The 21,148-nt window shown below is 50.2% G+C and overlaps 6 protein-coding genes across 6 annotated transcripts; 1 reads left to right on the top strand and 5 right to left on the bottom strand.

Moving 5' to 3' along the window:
- Nucleotides 1–134: 134 nt before the first annotated feature.
- On the bottom strand, nucleotides 135–2,418 carry NECHADRAFT_99743 (uncharacterized protein; the record flags this gene model as incomplete). Its single annotated transcript, XM_003052723.1, has 6 exons — nucleotides 1,992–2,418; nucleotides 1,794–1,933; nucleotides 1,630–1,738; nucleotides 1,255–1,499; nucleotides 837–960; nucleotides 135–660 (listed from the first exon to the last, which is right to left on the bottom strand). The coding sequence occupies exons 1-6, from the start codon at nucleotides 2,246–2,248 to the stop codon at nucleotides 135–137; spliced, it is 1,401 nt and encodes a 466-aa protein (XP_003052769.1). The 5' UTR covers nucleotides 2,249–2,418.
- Nucleotides 2,419–3,920: 1,502 nt separating this feature from the next.
- On the bottom strand, nucleotides 3,921–5,923 carry NECHADRAFT_22205 (uncharacterized protein; the record flags this gene model as incomplete). Its single annotated transcript, XM_003052722.1, has 2 exons — nucleotides 3,921–5,337; nucleotides 5,421–5,923. Coding segments are annotated over 2 exons (1,920 nt in total), but the record flags the coding sequence as incomplete, so codon positions are not given.
- Nucleotides 5,924–8,229: 2,306 nt separating this feature from the next.
- On the bottom strand, nucleotides 8,230–9,248 carry NECHADRAFT_78088 (uncharacterized protein; the record flags this gene model as incomplete). The annotated part of the gene is made up of 5 exons (XM_003052721.1): nucleotides 8,230–8,358; nucleotides 8,393–8,419; nucleotides 8,548–8,628; nucleotides 8,924–8,993; nucleotides 9,178–9,248. The coding sequence occupies 5 exons, from the start codon at nucleotides 9,246–9,248 to the stop codon at nucleotides 8,230–8,232; spliced, it is 378 nt and encodes a 125-aa protein (XP_003052767.1).
- A 1,889-nt stretch (nucleotides 9,249–11,137) lies between these two features.
- On the bottom strand, nucleotides 11,138–12,248 carry NECHADRAFT_99741 (uncharacterized protein; the record flags this gene model as incomplete). The annotated part of the gene is made up of 4 exons (XM_003052720.1): nucleotides 11,138–11,253; nucleotides 11,292–11,313; nucleotides 11,482–11,766; nucleotides 11,994–12,248. The coding sequence occupies 4 exons, from the start codon at nucleotides 12,246–12,248 to the stop codon at nucleotides 11,138–11,140; spliced, it is 678 nt and encodes a 225-aa protein (XP_003052766.1).
- Nucleotides 12,249–12,511: 263 nt separating this feature from the next.
- NECHADRAFT_59380 (uncharacterized protein) lies at nucleotides 12,512–14,569 on the top strand. Its single transcript, XM_003053217.1, has 3 exons — nucleotides 12,512–12,887; nucleotides 13,013–13,790; nucleotides 13,841–14,569. Exons 1-3 carry the CDS (start codon nucleotides 12,621–12,623, stop codon nucleotides 14,455–14,457), a joined length of 1,662 nt encoding a protein of 553 aa, XP_003053263.1. The 5' UTR covers nucleotides 12,512–12,620; the 3' UTR covers nucleotides 14,458–14,569.
- Nucleotides 14,570–16,963: 2,394 nt separating this feature from the next.
- NECHADRAFT_92105 (uncharacterized protein) lies at nucleotides 16,964–18,802 on the bottom strand (the record flags this gene model as incomplete). Its single annotated transcript, XM_003052719.1, has 6 exons — nucleotides 16,964–17,101; nucleotides 17,163–17,551; nucleotides 17,600–17,873; nucleotide 17,905; nucleotides 17,953–18,055; nucleotides 18,775–18,802. The coding sequence occupies 6 exons, from the start codon at nucleotides 18,800–18,802 to the stop codon at nucleotides 16,964–16,966; spliced, it is 933 nt and encodes a 310-aa protein (XP_003052765.1).
- Nucleotides 18,803–21,148: the final 2,346 nt, after the last annotated feature.

The following is a 21,148-nucleotide window of genomic DNA, read 5'->3' as shown; positions in this document are numbered from 1 at the left end:
GACTACATGATTTCTTTGCCCATCTCTCTGCCAACTTGATCCATGGTCATCTGAAAAACTCCTATTTGGCCACCTGGGAGGAAACGAGAATTCTGCGCGTCGAAGCCGATGTCAGCGATGCCGCCTCCCCCCAGCTAATCAATCCTGTGGACCTCGCCTTGACCGCAAATCACCCAAAAGAGATCTTCCATCTGAACCAAAAGTTTATCAAGAGCTCTATCAGTGCTTCCGCCAGGGCAGACAAAAGTTAGCACCGGCGTCTGCCTGGCGGCGGCTCTGCTCGGCTCGCCACCCTCGACGACAAGAGACCCGGTATCATCCGCCTCAAGGAGTTCACCGAGGCTTGCTGCGCGCCAGATGAATTCCGTCGGCGTAACGCAGGCTTGGGCGGCGACCCTACAGCCTTCAGCGGCAACGCAGAGATCCTGATGAAGCAGGCGGTCAACTACACCCACCAATACAAGAGCAAATACGTCGCCTTCTTCGATTGGGACACGCTCCTTCTCATCTACCTCGATAACGGCGGAAGCTGGTGTCACATCGATATCGTGACGGACCGACGTCAAATGAGGCGGGCTCTCCTTGGCTTTCTCGAGGCGGCGTACCAGTCCTATGGAGGGAGAAGCCGCAGCGGCCTGGTATACCCAATCCCGCAGATCCCTTCGACGCAGTCCAGCCGACAGAGTGGCCGGATAAGATGAGGAGCAGGGGCAATACTTTTGGTGTAGCCCTTGGTTGTATCTTGCTCAAGGGTGCGTGCCTGCAGGCTTCATCTGCGCCATTCCAATGCGCAAGTGGGCGGTTCTGATCACTCTCATCCTCGTCCTCGCCCTTACCCTGCTCGCCTCGTGGCATTACCCTCACCCATCTTAACCCTTTGCCTCTTCCCTTCTTCATCTTTCTGTCCATCCTGAGGGCTCCCCTGTCCGTGATCTCTTTTCTCTTTCAAGTCAACATTCACTATGGGCGTGTAAGTCAATCAGTTTTCCTACTAGTGAAACACCTGTGTCTGATTCTGCCACACTGATCTGTATAGAATAAAATGAGGATTCTGGCTTGATGATGCGGTTTCTCTCGATCGTGGACACGGATGTCAGGGTGGAATGGAATGCGGTCAAGATCAAGGCGTGGAGAAATACATGGACAAGATTATATTCCTTATGGAACCACCAGCGTTTGGAGGCCAGCGTCTACAGGACGTGCCAACAACACATGAACGGGTGGCTTGGAAGATGGGGAGGCTCTGTATGTTACCCAGTATAGACAAGAGGTAGTACAACACCATGTTGTCAGGGTCGTTGTGCAGGTGAGCAAAACAGAGCATGCTCCCTGCCTGCCTAGCCGCGTCGATCCCGCTTCCGACGAGCATTCCTAGGCTTCCTGGAGGCGGCCTACCAGTCTCGCGGGGGCCATGGCAGTGGGGGTCCGACGTATCCAACCGCAAATGCTGCTCCGGCTCAACCCTCCTAACGCAGCGGACGATCGCGAAGCTGAAGAGACTGACGATAGAACGAAAAGACCAAGAAGATTATAGGCAAAGGGTTAGGATGAGGATGAGGCTTCGATGAGGATGAGGATGAGGATGAGGACAAGGCTTCGATGAGGCAGGCTGCTCCCGTCGCCGGCTACACAGCCAACGTCGTCACTCCCACAGCCAACAATAATCTTCGCCTTCTCACGGCAACACTCCCATTCGTTGGTGCACCCAACTGCAAGAGAATCCGATTCACATCCACTGCTGTGAAAAAAATAAAATTAGATCATCAGTCAGAAGACAGCACGTGTTTACTCACATGTCATGGTTGATATGCCGTCAACAGTCCGTGGAAAGTTCTCAATCACTTCTCCCGTCTCAACACTAAGAAGAGGCGTGATCTCTGACCCCGCCCGCACCGCCGTGCTATTCTCAAGACGAATGATGCCATTCGATTCTCTGCACGGCGTCTCCAGTCAGTCGCCGTATTCCTCACACAATATCAGGGATGACTCACGAGACTGTAACTCTCCTCTGCATACCATCCACCCTTTCGTGGAGCCGGTCCACCCTCTCGTGAAGCCGGTCAAAATCACGACGTGTTTCTCGTCTCAAATCCTGCACCAATGCAGTAAGTGCCTGCACAGCCTCCAGCACATGCACTCCGCCGTCCACGGTGGGCAGGTTCTCGCATCGCTCGACATGGTCAGACATAGTCCTCAAATTGTCTGCCAACAGACGGAAATCAGGTCGATTAAGACGGTCCGCGTCCATGTCGATAGAGTCGTATCCCACGATGAAAGAAAAATGTTGAGAAAGGTGAGTTGACGATCGTCAACCGTACTTGGTACTGTTCTTCTACTTGGTCAAGGGCTCGAAGAAGCGGTGGGTGGTGGACTTCTGAGCGACCCAACACTTGGTACTGTTCAAATGGGTTGGTTGCCTATAGGTTAGGTGGTTTGGTGTCATGACCAAAATAGCAAAGACGCGTATCCCCGCTGTCGAGGCAACAGAAATACCTCACGCTATCACATGACATGGCTGACTAAGTAGGCTTCACCACGGGAACCTGTACAGGCACGGCCGGCCGTGTCAATAAGGTCACGTGATATATATCACGGCCGGCCGTGTAAACAAGATCCATTATATCAGCCCACGGCGCAGTATTATCAATAGCCAATCAGAAGGCTAGTTTATAGTCTAGCCACCCAAGCCACACTTAGCCACAGCAACCTAACCACTATGCCACGTGAGGGCGAGATAAGCTGCCTCTGTAAGCTACCTCTGTAAGCCAATTGCTAGCTGCTATCGCAGGCTGTTGCAAGCCGTTGTTACAGGCTGTTGCAAGCTGCCTTTGGGAGCCATTGCAAGCTGCCTTTGAAGACCGCTGTAAGCTACTGTTGAAGACCGCTGTAAGCTGCACGGTGGGCTGACATAACGGATCTTGTTTACACGGCCGGCCGTGATATATATCACGTGACCTTATTGACACGGCCGGCCGTGCCTGTACTGGTTCCCCTTCACCACCCGGTCGTCGTTGAGTTAGCAGGCAAGGGGGTCACAAAAAACACAGGAATGGCTCCCATACAAAACTGCACGTCAAGGGACTAGCCAGGCACATAATCGAGGATAAAGTAGGCCTGTGTCATGGATCGGGCTCGGATTAGGGGTTCGCCTCGACCGAACGCGTGCACTCTGGGTAGAGGATGTCGAGCATGTAGTTGCGCCAAAAAACCACCTTTGCACATGCCTACCTACCAAGTGCATCGAGCTCACCTCCCTTGTGAAAAACAAACTGATCATATAAAAACAGTAGAAGCCTCCAGTTTGAGCCAAGTACGGGGTTTATCACCAAAAATAAATCAATTTAACGCAAAGCATACACACCCTAGCTCGCCCTTCTCAAAAGGGCTACTGGAAAGCCTCAATATGGTACGCGCATGCTTCTTATAGATAAATGAACAGATTCGACTGTCCTGTTACGAGTGGTCAACTTTTTTGGTTCCCTCCTCTGTCCAAGTGGGCAGCAAATGCGTGTATATAGCTGCACGCCCAAGTCGAAAAAAGAAAAAAGCAAAGATTCCCTTTGAACACACTATATCGTTTCTGATCCTCAACACACTTCGTCGCCCTTGTGGTTTCACCATCCTAGTGGGTACCACGCTTCGTGTTCATAGTTCCATGCGAATGGATATACCCGCCATAGGGGTACTAGCTGGGCCTCGGCCTGCTAGACGTGAGGTCCCAGGTGGGGAGGGAGTTGGTGGTGGTAGGCGAGTGAGGGAAACCCGTGAGGGTATGAGGGGGCCGGCATGTACTGTCGTGGAGGAGGCCCGTTGTTGTACTGCATGCTGTTGGTGGCGAATCCTCGCTGAAAGCCGTTGCCGTTTCCGCCGCCGAAGGGCGACATGCCGTGACCTCCTCGTCCACCGTTGGGGTTGCCATACCCGTTTGAATTGCCTCGCCAGGACATGGCTTGGTTTCCGCCGGGAGCCCAGCCACCGTGAGGGTGTTGGTTGCTCTGGATGTAGGATGCTTCGCCGTTGTAAAACTGTCGATCGCTCTCGGGAGAGGGAGGTCCCCCGTTGTGTCTACCCATGTCAGAGTAGTCCCCTGATCCGCTCGAATGGCCACCACCACCGCCGCGACGACCACCGCGTCCAGGTCCTCGTCTCCAGCGGTAGGGTCTCCGTGGGCCTCGAGGCTTGCGATCGACCTGGAAATCAATCTTCTTGACAGGCTGCGTGACCATGATGTCGTCGACGATGCCGTACTTGAGCAGTTCCTCCTCATCCGTGGTCCAGACTTGAAAAACATTTTCCAGCTTCTCAATGTACTTGACCTCTGGCACCCAGGTTCGCACGTAGGCGCCGTTGTTGTCGTAGTCAAAGGCTTGCTTGACGGGGTTGAAGATGCGAGCGTCACCACGAGGGTCGTTGCCCACGCCTGCCACGTACTGCCAGTTGGCCCAGTTGGAAGACACGTCGTAGTCGACGAGCATCATCTCGTACCACTCTGCTCCATAGCGCCAGTCGATGCCGAGGTGCTTGGAGAAGAAACTGGCGACGTTCTGTCGGGCTCTGTTGGAGGTATATCCCGTGTGGTAAAGCTCTCGCTGTGAGGCATCGATGAAGCCCATGCCAGTTGTGCCCTCGAGGAATCTGTCAATGATTGTTCCGACCTCCTCAGGAGAAGGATCCTGGTCAATAGCAGCCGTCTTCTTGTCAGCCGTCTTCCACTTCTTCTCGTACTGACCAGTGGCCCCCTTGAAGCCTGAGACTCTAAAGAGCTGGGCACCAAACTTCTTGGTGCACAGCCGCATATAGTCTCGCCACAACAACTCGAATCGTACAGCCTTGGTTCCCTCATTCTCGCCTCTGTCAAAACCTCTAGCCCGAGCATAGGCCTGATCCGTGCCATCCTCAAGCTTCAACAGCTCCTCGTGGATGGAACGAGCCGAGATGCAACCCAGAGCCAGGTACCCCGAGAGCTTGGTACTGTAATCTTTTCCAAGAAGTCCGTTACGAGTCTCTTGATACGTACACATGCCGCCAGTCCTGATGAGGTGTCGAAGACGTTCCCAGGCGAAGCTTTCACCGCCGTCAAAGGGGTGCGCAGACTTGGCATCCTGGGGCAGGACAGGGGGGTTGGCGAGCATGTAGTCGATGGGCTGCAGGAGTCGACGCTCAAACTCCTCGTAGGTGTCCGGCACTTGGAAGGGAGCATCCTGGGGCGGGGTCCAAGGAGGGAGAGGAGGGAGAGATCCGGCCTGGGGGCGGGGGAGGGACCGACGAGGGCGCTCACGGAGGGGTTCTTGGGTCTTGCGGTATGAGGTGAAGACATCTGGGAGTTCCTTTGGGTTGCTCAGGCCCGTGTCACGGCTTTATTCGTGTTAGCAGATCGTCAAGGGTGTCCTGTAGTTGAGATAAGGGTTGAGGCAACTCACTCATCGATGAAATACTTGTCATCCCGCCACAGCTTGAAGCCAACGCTCTTTTCAGAGCACACAGCAGAAACAGCATCCTGATCATCTACTTCTTCGGATGACACATCTTCAGTCATCCAGACAGCATCAACAGAGTGGTGGTTGTCGTTCAGAGCTTGGATTAGCTGTCTCACAACGTCGGAGAAGCTGCCAATACGCAACACCAGCCCGCTGCCCAGATCCTCCAGGCTGTCCTTTAGATCCCAGACTGACTCTGCGGTGAACTTTGCTCGGTGCGGACCACATCTCCAGAAGCGGCCAACCTGACTCAAGGCCTTGGGGTAGGGAGACTTTTGGTTCTCGGTAAGGAAGCCAGAGACCTCGATCTGGTGAGGCGGTAGGACGTAGACGGGGAGAAGGTGAGTGAAGCCATGATCAGCAGTTGCCAGGTGGTGAAGGATAGGGTTGTCAGTGGCTCTGAGGTCGCGGCGGAGGAGGTAGACGAGAAGTTTGCTCCCTGCCATGTTGGCTAGATTTGCGGTGCAGGGAGAGTTGAGAAACGGAGCGATGGTGAAAATGGTATAGCGGTCCTCTTTTTTTTCGGGTCCGATGAACAGACAGATCTCGGGAGGGGGAGGCAAGATATGAGATCTCCCACTAGGCTGTGCGGGAAAGGTCTAGACCTCTCTGTGCCAGGATGTCTAGACTTGATGTACTAGGATGGTGAGACTCGGGCCACTTGCTGGTGAGTCGAGTCTCGAGGTGATGGTGGTGGGCGGCACTTGGTTGAAACTGCTACAGCAGATGTTGAGGGGGAGGCTTTGTGCGGTGGGAGTTGAATGAGGGCTTGTACTTGAGGATGGTTGGATATCAAATGGATAGGTAGTGGGTCAGGGCCGGAGGAGGCTGGGTCAGGGGAACGTCCAAGTGAAGTGGTTTTGTCTTGGTATGAAGAGAGGCAGCCGGTAAACTTGTAGGTGAGCTAGAACTCGACTCGATAGTTGACCGGTGTGTAGATGTCAAAGGGGTCATGGATTTTTGGGTCTCTGGATCTCGCTACATTAGTGGCTCCAACGGTTCCTGGCTGAAGGCGAAACGAGACAACAACGTCGTCGATGGATGCGGGATATCGGTAGATCGCCACAGGGCAGGGCAGGGTGTGCATGTATGATGCGCTTGCAGCGTCCCCAGACGTCTTGTCTGTATGCTGGCTCAGTATGGATCTCTAGCGCCAAGGCGAGTGGACTCTTTGACGCCTCTTGAAGAGTGGATATGATGATGGTATCAACAGGGTCGAGACGGAGGACTTGTGTCAACTGCTCAGAAGAGAGGGGATATTGAGGCTGAGACAGACAGGGCTCTCGAGGCCTGTGGTGGTTTTGAGGCTACAGTTTCTGTAGGGATAGCGGGCGAGAGGTTGGCGAGGCAGACGAGGATGTGCAATAAACGAGAAGAGAGCTTGAAGGCGATGACGATGTTGGCAACGATGGATGACGATGATGATGTTTCTAGAGGGAGCTATGTTGCAGGGGGAGCCTGCAGAGAGAGAAGAGAGACGGGAGGTCCTTGGGCGAGCAGGTCTAGAAACCCGGAACTTGTTGCCCGTAGACAAGCAAGTGATGACGCCTTGGAAAAAAGAACGGAGGGGGGCGATGCCAACCGTTGGTTGTTTTTTGTCTCTTCACGGGCACTTATTCACTGACAACAAGACGAGGCGAGATGGAAACAAACAGAACAGGAATTAAATAATGACAATCAGGAGAAAATGAAGAGAAAAGAAAAAGTAAACGAAATTCAGGAGGAGAGAAAAGGGACCCTGATCGGCCCAGCCGGGAAGAACGGGCGCGCGCCGTCATGTTGGTTCTTTTTTTTTTTGTTTCTTCGTTCCTGTCTTTTTTTTCGCCTCGACTGATTTTCTGAGCGATTCCCACGACCCTACAACGAACCTCTAGATCGGACCAGACGCGGGAGGTTTAGCCTACAGGGGTAAGGTTCATGCGGATTCGCCTAAGCATCAGGACCCTTGAAGAGTCAGCAACGAAAAAAAACGGGTGGTCGAAAAAGTGACTGCAACCCAATTTTTTACCCTGTCAACCTGAGAGTGCGGGACGAGGCGCTGTTCTATTTTACAGGGGGTGGAGGAGGACGAGGCGTCCCCGATGAGTCTCGGCGCTTCTCTTTTCTTAGAGGGGGGAGAGTTTTCTTCTGCAGGGGGTGAGTAAAGTTGAGATGGATTGGATGGAAAGTGAAGCAATTGACAGGCAGGCCTGCGTGTGTAAGATGGAGGATGGTGAGGCCAGAATGTTACTGATTGATCTTCTTCACCGGCCAGCCTCGAATGGTTTTGAACCCATGCTTTTCTCTCCGCCCCGTAAATCTAGAATCATCCTTCTGTATCACCTTTTACACATCTCACTCTATCTCGCCTCACTTTTCCTCACTCTTTTTCTTAAGCGAAGTCGATCTTGCGTTGCGTTGCACCAAAGATGCGATGCAGCAGCTCGGGTATCGACATGACCATCGAAGGACGAGATCCGTTTTTTTCTCCCTCGCCTGAGACAAAAGCCATTGACTTTGACAAAGCGGGCACCGTCACCGTGGCGCCGGAGCTGCTCCCTTTGGCTTTGTGAGGCTTCGTCGTCAAGGAGCTTCACTCCTCCTCCCCGCCGCTAAGAGGAGGAATCAAGGGTCCAGCAGGTTTCCCGGCGATCAATGACATCAGAGTTGCACTCTTTAAACGACCTAGCACCAGCCACAAGATCCCCTGAATGATTTCAGATTCAGTTGCTTTAATCGAGGCTACTGAACAGGTACACTAATTTACTGCCTCCTAGCCTCGAGAGACTGTATGTCCCCATTCACAGCCCCGTAGATTGTCCTTTCTGATCTGCACGTAGGGTGCTGGCACGCGGCCATCGGCTGCTCCTAGAACTTTGACAGCCTTGGGGTCTGGCCCGCTCTAGACGAACACACACATAGACGAACACACACACATCCTTGTCCATGGTCTGACTGGGGGTCTGTGTGTGTGTGTTTAGTCTCCGATATCCGTTGGCAACGTGCGTTCCCTGCGATCGAGGGGACTCTTTGACCAGCTGACGGCCACCTTTTTTTTTTTCGCTCGCTCCCGTCCGCGACGCACACACACATGAGTGAAAAGAGGCGGCGCCTCAGAAGAGGAAAAGAAGCAAATATACTTTCGGAACATGCCGTTGCCCAAGTTGAATGTCTACACAGCTTTTATCGTTTGACCCTGTTTCAGCGCCATCTTGATCTTTGACAATCGAGACTCTGAGAATTCTAGTTACAGCTCCCAAGTGTGGCCATGCAAGCCTCTTTACCTAGGTAGTATCCAGGCAACACACTTCTCCCTCACCGAGCTCTGCACGTCTGCATCATGGTGTCTCTTTGCAGCTTGGCAATGCCTTGAAACACACACACACTCTCTCGCCCGTTCTATTTCTCAGCTTCTTATACCCGTACCAGCTGGGATGCATGTCTCAACTCTACCCTGCAGCACACACCACCCAAGGTTTCGTCCTTTCTTTTTTCTCGGAGCACGTTCCGTGCACCTTTGTTGGATTGCATGGATGTCTGTTGTCAGTTCAGTCACAGTCACACTGCACACATCAAAGCAACGCACTCATCCCCGCAAGACATGGCCAACGCCAAGAGGTCAAATGCAAAAAGGCCATGTTTTATGTTTTATACAACCTCGTCGCGAATACCTTCCCAACTCTTCATCATGTGCATCGTGGCTGCTCATGTCTCGACTTACAAAGCCGTCCGCATCTTGAGAGTGTGGCTATATGACGACTCGTCTCCAACCAGGACTTGCAGAGTCGACATGCTTGCGTTGCTTGACTTGCGTGCCATGTACTATACCGGGTTCCCGTCCTGTTGGCTCAGACTGTCAAAAGGCAACCCCTTGCTCGCCTGCATTGGTGCAACTAACTGCCTTGATCTGCATTCCTCAACCCCGTCTGCAACAACACGTGCAGGAGGATAATCCCGTGCGTCGGGCATTTCTCTTGGGCTAGTTTTGCAACTGTCGATTCTTTACCCACAGATACGGGCCCGTTGGTCGCACTAGAGACGATCCGCTACGATCTGGTGATGATGCTTTTGTGATCACATCGGTGGTGTTGGCTTTTCAGGTACACAAACCCAAACACCTGGGATGAACAACGGGTACAGTATGTAACCGGATATGGAACCATACGTAGTTATGTTTCATTCTGCGACATCGATGAAGGCAACTGTTCAGGCTTCCCTGTAGTTGAGATGGCTATACAGCCACACATGAGATACCCGGCTCGGGTTCTTACCGACTCGATGTACCCTGTGGTGGCCCGTGCGGGGTACGTACCGGCACATACCTGTACCATGGAGAAAAATGAACTAGTAGACTAACCAATCAAAACATTAAGACAGATTTCTGTCTAGGGGGTATCCCTATGAAAGGATGCAGGGCAGACCAAGCCCACACACCTGGAAACCGCCTATACCTAGAAGCCGCCTATACCTAGAAACTACCTATACCTAAAAGTGGTTTATCTTAAGATTATTATATTATATATAATTTAAAGAGTTATAATATATTAATTAAAAGTAATATAAATATAAGCTAAGAAGAGAAATATTATTTAAAAATAAAATAAAAATTAAAAATTAAAAATTAAAAATTAAAAATTAAAAATTAAAAATTAAAAATTAAAAATTAAAAATTAAAAAATAAAAAATAAAAAATAAAAAATAAAAAATATAAAAATAAAAAATAAAAAATATAAATATAAATTTAATTAATTATTAAAAAAATTATATAAAAATTATAATATTTCTTAAGAAAATATATATAATATAAGAATATTATTTTAAAATTAAATATTATATATAAAATTAAAATTTCTATTATTTATTTATTTATATATTAAAATTTAATAATTTTAAGGCTTTTTATTAATAAAATTATTATATAAACTTTAATATATATTTTAAAAAATCCTTATATAATATTCCTTAAAAGAATTTTTAATTTAATAAAACTTAATAAATATAAAATATAATTTTTTTTTTTATTTTTTTTTATAAATAAATAATATAAAATTATATTATATTATTTATTTATTTATAATTTTAATTATATTTATTTTTTTTAAAAATATTAAAAAAGTTAAGATTAAAATTTTTAGGCTTTTATAAATTTATTTTTTATTTAATAAATATATAATTTATATTATATAAGTTATTTTAATCTTAAAATTGCCTTTTTAAAGCTTATTAAAATATCTTTTTTTTTCTTATAGCTACTTTCCTTATTTAACTATGAATTTCTTAAGATTCTTAAAAACCATAGTTTTAGGTAGGGCAGGTTAGCGGCTTCTGGGCATGGACGGTTTCTGGGTGTGTGGGCTTAACAGTCAACGATCTCGACATTTTATTCCAGGCTCTTGATCAAGCTCATCGAGCCTCTGAATCAAGTTCAACTCGCCACAGTGACAGATCGATGGAATTGTATGGCAAAGAAGCAATGCTGTGTTACGCGCCACGCATCTTCAAAATGCTACTCTCGTCTGATGAGTTGCAACTCCTCACCACTTAACCACTTGCACAAATCATCTCTCGTCCACAAGTCTTGACCTGACGTAGGAGGCTCTGGCCTCTTTATGCTGTCTCAGCAGCGGGTCGGTAAATCAAGAATTTGACAGCCTGTTCAATCTTGCTGCAGCTGCGCCGAGTCAACCGTTGCAGTGTGCTACAGCGTCCAGTGAGATACCCGTTGGTGTTTCTGATCCTGATCGAGGAACCCGCGGAGATCGACCGAAGCTAAACGGGGTTGCTTGCCTTGTGAGACCTATCCTGGTACAGGTTCGATTGGACTGGATTACTTACCCCCAAAGATGCGGTAATAATGCTGCAGTGTTATTCCCAAGAGCTCAGATCTTCTTAGCCTATTGCTTAAAAAAATTGCCATCTCTGGGCTGTAGATGTCCACCTCGTCATTGACGCCTTATAAAATGTCATGTCTTGTCTTTAAGCCGAACAATCTCAAAGACTTCTACCATTGATATCCTCCGCTTACCGGCAAGCCACGATAGGAGTTATCCTCGGTCGGAGCATCGTTCGGTTCATCCGTCGTATGTCCGCTCGCATCGTCCGAGATGCACAAAGAGTGAGGCCAGCGCGGGGGGACCGAAGCAAGGGACCTCGGGGGGCGGAGGAGCGGACCCCGGATTCTTGTGGGCGCTCTGACAGGCTGGAGAGCAGCTGTGAGGGCTCCATCGTGAGGAGGGGAACCTGGGGTAAGGAGATGGGGTTCAGTGATGTGATGGATGAATTGGCGGTGATGGAGATTATTACGGTCAATCTGGTGTTGTACAAGTTCAATTAATACATATTCTGAGTGATACTGAGGGTATATTTCTTCAATTGAAGAGTATCAAGTCTGATCCATTGCTGATAAGAGAACTGTTGATCCTCATCTTCCCCGCGTTGCCTTGTCCAGAACTTTCACATCAGACAGAACAAAAACAGCACTCAATCTCCCCATTCCCAATCTCCGATCTCGCTCTCCTAAAACCAAGGAAAAAGAACCAATAGATAACGAATCCTGACTTCCTCGGCATTCAAATCTGGCGTGCCAGGGATTCTCCAACCATTGGAGAGCGTTCCCAGGTTCCAGGGGCGCGGCACGTCGTCGGTAAAGGGAAGCTCAGCTATGAACCCAATTGAAGACAGAATGGGCAAGGGAGGTGCCGTGATTGGTCGGTTGTGTTTTCCCCTCGCCAAAAACACCTGGGTCTGAGATGGGACGTTGACGTTACTCGACTGTTGTCTTGGGGAACACATGTTGGTGCACTGTATGCACTGTACATACCTCCTTGCTTGGGGCATCATCTACAGTGCCAATATCAAAATCTCTAGCTTGGCCGTCGTCAGGCCGGCGGCTAGCCGAGGGTAGCTTCGCGGTAACCCACGGCAAACCAAGGCCCCTACAGCCGAGCGTAATAAATACGAACAAATACCAAGCTCCAAAGGAACGTGAAGCTCCAGGTGTTATTAGCCCTGAGGTTGTTTCTTCTTCTCTGCTCGCCGTGATACCCCCTTCTCTTCTCTCTTCTCTCTCCCTTCACCGGCGACCTCAATTGACCTTCCATCTCCGTTTAATCACGAAGAGGAAGTCTCAAGCAAAAAAAGACAAGCTACCCTCACATCTCCAGCATGTCTGCCGTTAGTCGGAGTCTCCGGACGGCCACAAAGCAGCTGCGCTTCCAGTCCCGGGGCCTTCGCGTCGCCGCCCCTCTCGTGGCCCGCTCGGCATTCGGCGCCGCTCGCTCGTCGACTCCCGCATCGTACAGCGCCTTCTCAACATCCGTTGCCAGATCCTCCGGAGCTCCCAACATGGCCGCCGCTCCCCGTGAATACGATCCTGAGATCAAGGACATTGCCGACTATGTCGCCAACAAGACGATTGACTCTGAGCTTGCCGTGAGTTTTTTGCCTTTTTGAGCTTGTGATGATTTTGCAACCCCGCCATACCCCGCCTTGGCCTCAACCAAGCTCACTCTCACCAACACCACTGCCTCACCACAATACTAACACACCCAATTCAGTTCGACACTGCTCGATGGATCCTCCTCGACACTCTCGGCTGCGGTCTCGAGGGCCTGAGGTTCAAGGAGTGCTCCAAGCTCCTCGGCCCCATCGTCCCCGGCACCGTCGTCCCCAACGGCCCCAAGGTGCCCGGCACCCCCTTCCAGCTTGACCCCGTCAACGCCGCCTTCAACATCGGCGCCATGATCCGGTGGCTCGACTTCAACGACTGCTGGCTCGCCGCCGAGTGGGGTCACCCCTCGGACAACCTCGGTGCCATCCTCGCCGTCGCCGACTGGGTGAACCGCACCAACAAGGCTGGTGGTAACCTCGCTGGCGGCAAGATCTTTACCGTCAAGGATGTCCTTGAGGGTATGATCAAGGCCCACGAGATCCAGGGCTGCCTGGCTCTCCTCAACTCTTACAACAAGGTTGGCCTGGACCACGTTGTCCTCGTCAAGGTCGCCTCTACCGCTGTCGTCTCCAAGATGCTTGGCCTCAGCGAGAAGCAGATTGCCGACGCCGTCACTCAGGCCTGGGTTGATGGTCAGAGTCTGCGAACCTACCGCCACACCCCCAACACCATGTCCCGAAAGTCGTGGGCTGCCGGTGATGCTTGCCAGCGTGCCGTCAACCTCGCCCTCAAGGTCATGAAGGGTGAGCAGGGTATCCCCACCGTCCTGTCCGCTCCCGTCTGGGGTTTCTACGATGTCCTCTTCAAGGGCAACAAGTTCGAGTTCCAGCGTCCCTATGGCAGCTATGTCATGGAGAACGTCCTCTTCAAGGTCTCCTACCCTGGTATGTACTCCCAATTGATAGATGAGTGAGTCAAGACTAACATGCTCCAGCCGAGTTCCACTCCCAGACCGCCGTCGAGGCCTCTGAGAAGATCCACCACATCCTCAAGGCTCAGGGCAAGTCTGCTGCCGACATCAAGGCCATCACCTGCCGAACCCACGAGGCTTGCATCCGCATCATTGACAAGCAGTTCAAGCCCATGGACAACTTTGCCGACCGTGACCACTGCATCCAGTACATGTGCGCCACCATGCTCGTCTTTGGCCGCCTCGAGGCTACCGACTACACCGACGGTGGTGAGGCCGCCACCTCTCCCCTGGTCGAGTCCCTCCGCCAGAAGATCAAGTGTGTCGAGGACCCCCAGTACACCAAGGACTACCACAACCCCGAGCTGCGAACCATCTCTAACGCCCTCACTGTCGAGCTCAACGACGGTACCGTTCTGGAGGAGGTCGCCGTCGAGGCTCCCCTGGGTCACCGTCTCCGCCGTGAGGAGGCCAAGCCCGTCATCCTCGAGAAGTACAAGCGCCACCTCGGCCCCCACTACCCCGAGGCTAGGGTCAAGGAGCTCGTCGAACTCAACCTGGATGCCAAGAAGCTCGAGTCTACTCCTGTGGATGAGTACGTTGACCTGTACACTGTTGAGAGCAGCAAGTTTGTGCAATAAGCGGTTACTCTGGGAGAAAGAGCTGGGATGGACGGAAAATGGCATTAAATATTAACGATAGCGATGTCTATTTGACTCAAAATGTGTAGTCACGACGACTACTTTTCTGTTATCCTTGCTCTCACAGTGAATTTTTACTCTCAGATTAAGGTGACCCTGTGAGAGAAATATGGTTACTAACATAATTAAGCCACTACACATGCCTTTTAACCAAGAGTTAATATTAAACAAGGGCAGATTAAGAGGTAGGTGCAAGACTGGCAGTTGGACGGGGAGTCTCCCTGTCTCGACGAGTCTCTGCTGGCCTTAACTCAACGGGAATCTGGCAGTCAAATGGGGAGGATATCGCGCAGCGGATGACAAACATCCACTGGGCAGACTGTTGGGCCTTGAGATGACCATGACAAGAGCCTCTATAAGAGCGTGCGGCCTTGAGGAGCAACGACCCCTTACTCACATACCCTCAACTTTGTGACGCTCAGGTTGGTAAAACACTGTCCTAAACCAAGTATACTTCATCACTAATGGGCCAAGACACTTACCTCCAGTCTTGCTCAGTCATGAATGATCAGGATGCCTATGAGAGTAAGTGGGATGGACATCAATGTCACAATTTATCGTCGTTATGAGTGAGCGACTGTTCCCTTTTTCAACTGATCAATCGTAGCCCGAGCCTGCTGCAGCAAGCGCTGGATCTCTTCCTCGCGCCCTTCCACATTAAGATTGTTCTCATCGAGATACAGGGCAAAGCGGCCTGATACTTCTAAGCGCCGATCCACGTCTGCTTGTAGCTGTGCATCGTCGGGGATAGGAATGTCACACAGTCCAGTTATGTTTAGCATGACCGTTTCCCAGAAAACAAAGTCGAGCCCGGCTGGATCTATCAGTATATGAGATAATGACCAAGCGAGAGGGTCTCTGAAGCCCCATTCAGCCGCGAGCTGAGAGTGGTACTTGGACTTCTCTTTCATGGAAGAAAGAACACATGTGAACTCGGACGATAGGTTGGCTAGGCCTGTATCGTTGCCTGTGATCCATGTTGGGGGGGCCGAGGCACACTGCGGGACGGTTGCCGTGAATTCCCAATCGATGATGCCGCAAATGTTAAGCTCATCGTCCACCATGATGTTGCCAGGGCGAAGGTCGGGGTGTGCTAGAAAGAATGGCTGGGCGGTTGGGTCGATGCAAATTCTGTCTAATATCTCTGGCTGACAGATGAATTGTTGCGCAAACTCCTCTCGCTCAGCCTGCTCATGGTCTAGGTCTTTGCAAGGCAATGCCCACAACTGTCGGAGGATACTAAGTTGCTCATCGAAGAATTCTTTCGCACTCGTAGTCACAACGCGTGAGATTTTATATCCGGCTGCCTGGAGTTCGTTCTTGCGGATTGAAAAGGCACCGACAATGTCTGGGGGACTGTCGAGTCCGATATCCCCGTCGTTGTTCGGCATTAGCGAGCCTCCTCGTGTGAAAGGGAGCTTTCGAAGTTCAGCAAAGACGTCGACTAGTTGTTGAAGAAAAAGTCGACGACGAAGCTCCGGACTGGCTTCGAGAGCTTTTCTAGTTAACGGCTGGCCTTTAATTTATTCCATGATTACAAAGACTTGAAGTCCCGAGGCATGTCGACAGAGTTGACTCCTCCCGTAGGCATATACTCGGGGAACAGGAATATTCGTCTGACGTCGGATGTATCTGCGAAGAGAGAGTTAGGGCAAGACTGAGGTACGTTGAGACTGAGGGACACTAACTGCATTGTACAAACTTCGCTTCGTACCTTGTCCCACGCATCCTGCACTGCTGGCTCAAGAGGAAGCCGCACAACGCGCGTAGAGCCGTCGGTAAACTCGAGGATGAAGCAGCCATTGAAACTACCCCGGTACCGAGCCTTTATTTCACATTGTAGACCATTGCTGTGGTGCTGAGTCCCGAGTGCCCGGATGGCGTCTTCGTCAATTGAACGGAAGAAGGTGTCGGTGCGACGATAGATCTGTTGCTCCGTCAAAGGCCATGTGGGTAGATGCGTAATTGCCGTTGCCGACTGTCGAAAACCGGTGATGAGGGATACTAGGAATCGCAAGATATTATGAAAAAATCCAGTGGAAGATGTCCAGATCGTTGGGGGGAACATCGCGACGGGGGCTTGTCGTTCGGCATCGGCATCGGCATCGTGAAGGGGCGTCGCGGGTCACAACGCGTTGTCCGCCGAAGGGTGGAGATCAAGTCCGGGCCTCATACCCGGCGAAACGCGGGGCCCCACCTTGAACAGTCACGTGCCACCCACAGATGAAGTCAAGTGTTAGATTACATGAATATCACAACCTAGAGTTGGACATGTGTACTGACTGATCTATCTAAGACGAATTTCTTGAATTTCAAGAGTGACTTCATGTCCATTCGATTCAACATGTGTAGTCACCACTACTTTTCTGTTGTCCTTGTTTCCACGATGAACTTTTACTGTCCACATCCTGTGTCCATGTGATTGATTCGCCGTCGTACCTGCCTTTCAACGCAGCGCAAGAGTCAAAAATACTACGCCACCCCATGCACATTGGAGCGGCGATGGGGCGCATGGGGTATCCTCAGCCGAAGGCCGTGTGTCCGCGGGCCGGGAAGCTATTACTACTACTGCATTATCTACGTACTGATCCAGTGCCATGGCCATTCTTGGTATTATATATTATGTAAGGACTCCGTGTAAGAACCTGTCGTTTCCTAAGCTCCTGATCCCTCATCTTTATCTTTATGCTATCCGGGGGAGACCCGTAGACCAGGTGATTACGATCAAATGGCGCATCTAATATTAAACCCTTAAGCGTTTTTACACGAGAGATAGCCACGTAGCTTAAACCGGTCTGAAAGTCCCGGCAGGAGAGATCCGTTACGATTATATCTTCTATGATGCTTTGTGACTTATGCACGGTAATAGCGTAGTATACGATTAGGGGAAACTGCGTGTGAGCGCAGAGAGTGGCTCCGATGAGAAAGTCTCTCTTAATTAGGAGAATTGGGATAATCTTTTTGCCATCGGGGGTGGTTAGGAACACCGGTCCGTTGTACTTGTTAAACTTTATTATGATAATATAAGGAGGATCTTAGATGGGGTTAGCCCTGGGTGCCCAGCCGATGTCGTAAACCGTACCGCGAGCGCCGTTGCAGAGGCCAACGGGCTGCCAAAGGTTAGACGTCAGTATTAGACGAGCGCTAATGCATATAGGGATCTGCTTCGCAAGGTTGCCCGCCTTATCATTAGGGGCAGCAGCCGCACCAGGGCCGACGTTCTTAGCTTTGACCTGGATGACTGGCCGGCCGAGGCGGTCGAGGTGATAGTGGTTATACTCGTTCACCCTATCTTTGGTAGCGTATACTCGCAGGGCGCTAGAAAACCTCGCGACCTCTCGATCGTCTAGCTTTGCCTGCACGCGGGTGGACAGGAGCTTCCAGGACTCTATAGATAGTTAGAGCAGCCGTAGTTCCCTGAGAGCTATGCGAAACGCCTCCTGGTCGTCGCCGCGCTGCCTCTGAATAACCTTCAAGAATACTGATTTATCGAAGCGCCTGTATGCGTTCCTGCCCTTGATCTCTACTCCCTGCACCTCTTTATCGTAATAAAGCGGCTTCTATAGCACAGGGGGAAGCTAGAAGAAGTCACCAACTAAGAGGATATTTAGACCGCTAAAGAACTCCTTATTCCTATTCGGGAACGCCTCGCGGAGACGGTTATCGATCCACGATAGCTGACGCAGTCCTAGTATGCTCTTCTCATCGATGATGAGGTACTTGATATCCTTTAGCTTCTTCTGGAGCTAGGTCTTATTAACGGGAGATAGAGGCTTAAAGTCCTTATTGATTGGGAGGTATAATAGGGAGTGCAAGGTAGTGCCCGATATCTGGTTTCCTGCGACGCCCGTTAGCGTAGTACGCTAAATAGGTGTCCCCCTCCCCCCTGTCGCGGATTGGAGGTGCGCGGAGAGCAGGTTAATGAGGTATGACTTGCCAGTGCCGCCTCCGCTATCTATATGGAGTAGTAACTGAGAGGGATCCTGGGTCAGGAAGTGGCCTATCACCGTATCGTATACTATGCGCTGCTCTGGATTTAGGGAATCGCGAGCCTCTAAGGGCTGATCGTCTATATTAAGGTTAAGGGTGTTTTTCGCTTTGCGTTGCTTCTAGTAGTCGCTATTGAGAATGCTATTATCGGTATACCGCCTAATATGAGGGGTCTAATCGTAATTAATATTAATATCTCGGCGGCCGAGGATGTCGATATCCTCTTCCTCTAGTGGGCGGTTAGGTAGCATGCGGGCGAGTTTATACTAGTCCTCCTCCGCGATGGGCTCCTCATAGATCTTAAGCTCAAATTTATCCTCCTCTGCTATTAATTTATCTATATCTGGTTCCCTATAATAATCGTCTGCATGGGTATTATGGTGCTATCTGCAGTGTATATACGCAGCCGTGAAGGAATTAAACCGCTGCCCGCCCATAACGAGCAACTCTTTTAGAGAGCGATATGGATAAACTATTATTAATTTAATACGGCAGAAGTTATTAAACTAGGAAGAGGCCTCCATAGACTTATATCGAGGGAAGTAAGATAGGACTCTCTTCTTCGCTTAAGCAGTAAGTCTCCTCTACGTATTGAGATTATATGATTGCAGGTATTCGAGATAGGTTATATCCTCATGCTGGTCCTTTCTCTCTAGATATTTCCTATAGCTACCGATGGCCTCGTTGATATCTCCGTCTATACGATACGAACGTGCCTATTACTCTAACGGACGGTAGTCCACGGTAATAACCATATGGGTGCCTTCTTGCAGCGGAATATTAAGCAGTAGATAGGAAATCTCCTGCGCCGAGTAATCTCTCTCGGCAATCAACTTGTTCATTAGGCGAGAGGAGAAGGATAATAGGGGCTAAACATGCGATGTGTGAGGTAAGACCTGGTCTGTAAGCCTGGCGAAAGACTCGGTCTTCTTCTCAGATTTACTGCAATACTTCGCAGCGTATGTAATAACCGCCTGTAAGCTAGTGTAAGGAGATATGTCAATATTGGCTAGCTAGCCTAGGATAATCGCAGGATTAAAGTTATTTATAAGGCTATTATTCCGGGCCGCCTCAAAGATATAGTATGACTTGCCTTCCTTCCTAATCACTGCGGCTAGCTCCCGCAAGGCACGAGGGAAGTCAAAATGACACTCCCTCTCTGGATTGGCAACGTTTACCGCCTTGATATCCGCAGCGGCACCTTCTATATCCCTCGCTAGATCACTGGTTCTCTTCCTCACGCGCAAGTAATACGTGGTATTGCACTTATGGCGCTGGTAACGGTTGACGATTTATGAGAGCCGTAGGAATGTTATCTCTATGCTTAGGGGATCTACGCTTAGGGGATTACCCTTACCCTGAGGCATAGTCCTACTTGGCTTAGGGTTAATAGTAGTGACGTAGAATCCCTATATGCGTGCAAATATATCACGAGCCGCTTCGTCCTCTATATCGGCCCCTAGATAATTATCTATCTAGTATAGGCCGTGGTTATGTGGGCTACTACGGCCTTGCTATTCGTACTGATCCTAGTAATCTATGATGCTAAATTTCTTACTTAGCATGATATCCCGAAAGAGGGTATATCGGCGGTAGAAGTAGAAAGCAGCAATATGAGGGTTCTGCCGCAATAGGCGGCGCGATAGAGCCATCCTCTCCGGCTCGGTGGCGGCTAACTAGTCGTCATACTGGGGCATATACTAGTAGAGACTCCGCTAGTATAAATCTACCGGGCTAAATGTGATAAATGCACTAGGATAACTAAGGTTATAGGCATAGGCCTCGAGGTCTTACCTCTTTTTATTCTAGAATAGACGCATACCGCGAATAGATACCGCATGCCTTGCGATCGAGTTAATTAGCGCCTGCGCCTCGGGGTCCTCGCTATGTTCCAGCGCCTAAATAAGTTGCTCTCGCGTTAGCGGCTACTATCTCCCATTATATTGCTTCACGAAGAATCTAGACCGCGAATGTGCTTATGACCGTATTAGTGTATTAAAGGCGACGAAGCGGAAGGTCGGGTAGCGTGCAAAACGCCCGTCGTGCCAGCGCATTGCGTGCTCGATATAATCCTTGTAATCAATAGAGCGCAATCGAGGTTTAATAAAGTCGGCTCTACCGTTAGGAAAGAGGCAAGGAAACGCCAAGGAGAGTAGGGCATAAGAGCGATTAAACTTATTAATAGGTGTATGTCGTATATTCGGGAGCTATAGCTCGTGTTGCGCCTACGCCTAGAAGCTTATGGAAAGCTCTGAATTAGCTTCTGACTCTCCGGCGAGAATAGACCGCAGAGCATCGAGCTCCGTGTCCTTTGCCAATAGGTCTAGCATTGCAGCCTCGTCCTCTAGGTCAGGCTCTGCCTCCTAATCTTCCTCGGGTCTAATATCCGCAGCCTCCACCTGACTCTAGGGGATAGCATCTAGGACATTGCTATCTTAGGGCAATTGATTTAGCCTCTCTTCGTTGATAACGACGCATCGATACCTAGGATGATAGCGCCGGAGGTAGTCTAGCCATATGACAACCGGCTAGCAGCGGATACGGAATTAGCGGGTAAATTGCCGACTAAGATTTGCGTGGGACGATATATTGGCAGGACGTAGTAATATAATATTCAACTCCTGCGGCAGAAGCGGGAGCT

Source organism: Fusarium vanettenii, assembly GCF_000151355.1.
Source record: "Fusarium vanettenii 77-13-4 chromosome 3 genomic scaffold NECHAsca_2_chr3_3_0, whole genome shotgun sequence".
In the NCBI taxonomy this organism is placed as follows: Eukaryota; Fungi; Ascomycota; class Sordariomycetes; order Hypocreales; family Nectriaceae; genus Fusarium; species Fusarium vanettenii.
This window is presented reverse-complemented; position numbering and strand designations above follow the sequence as displayed.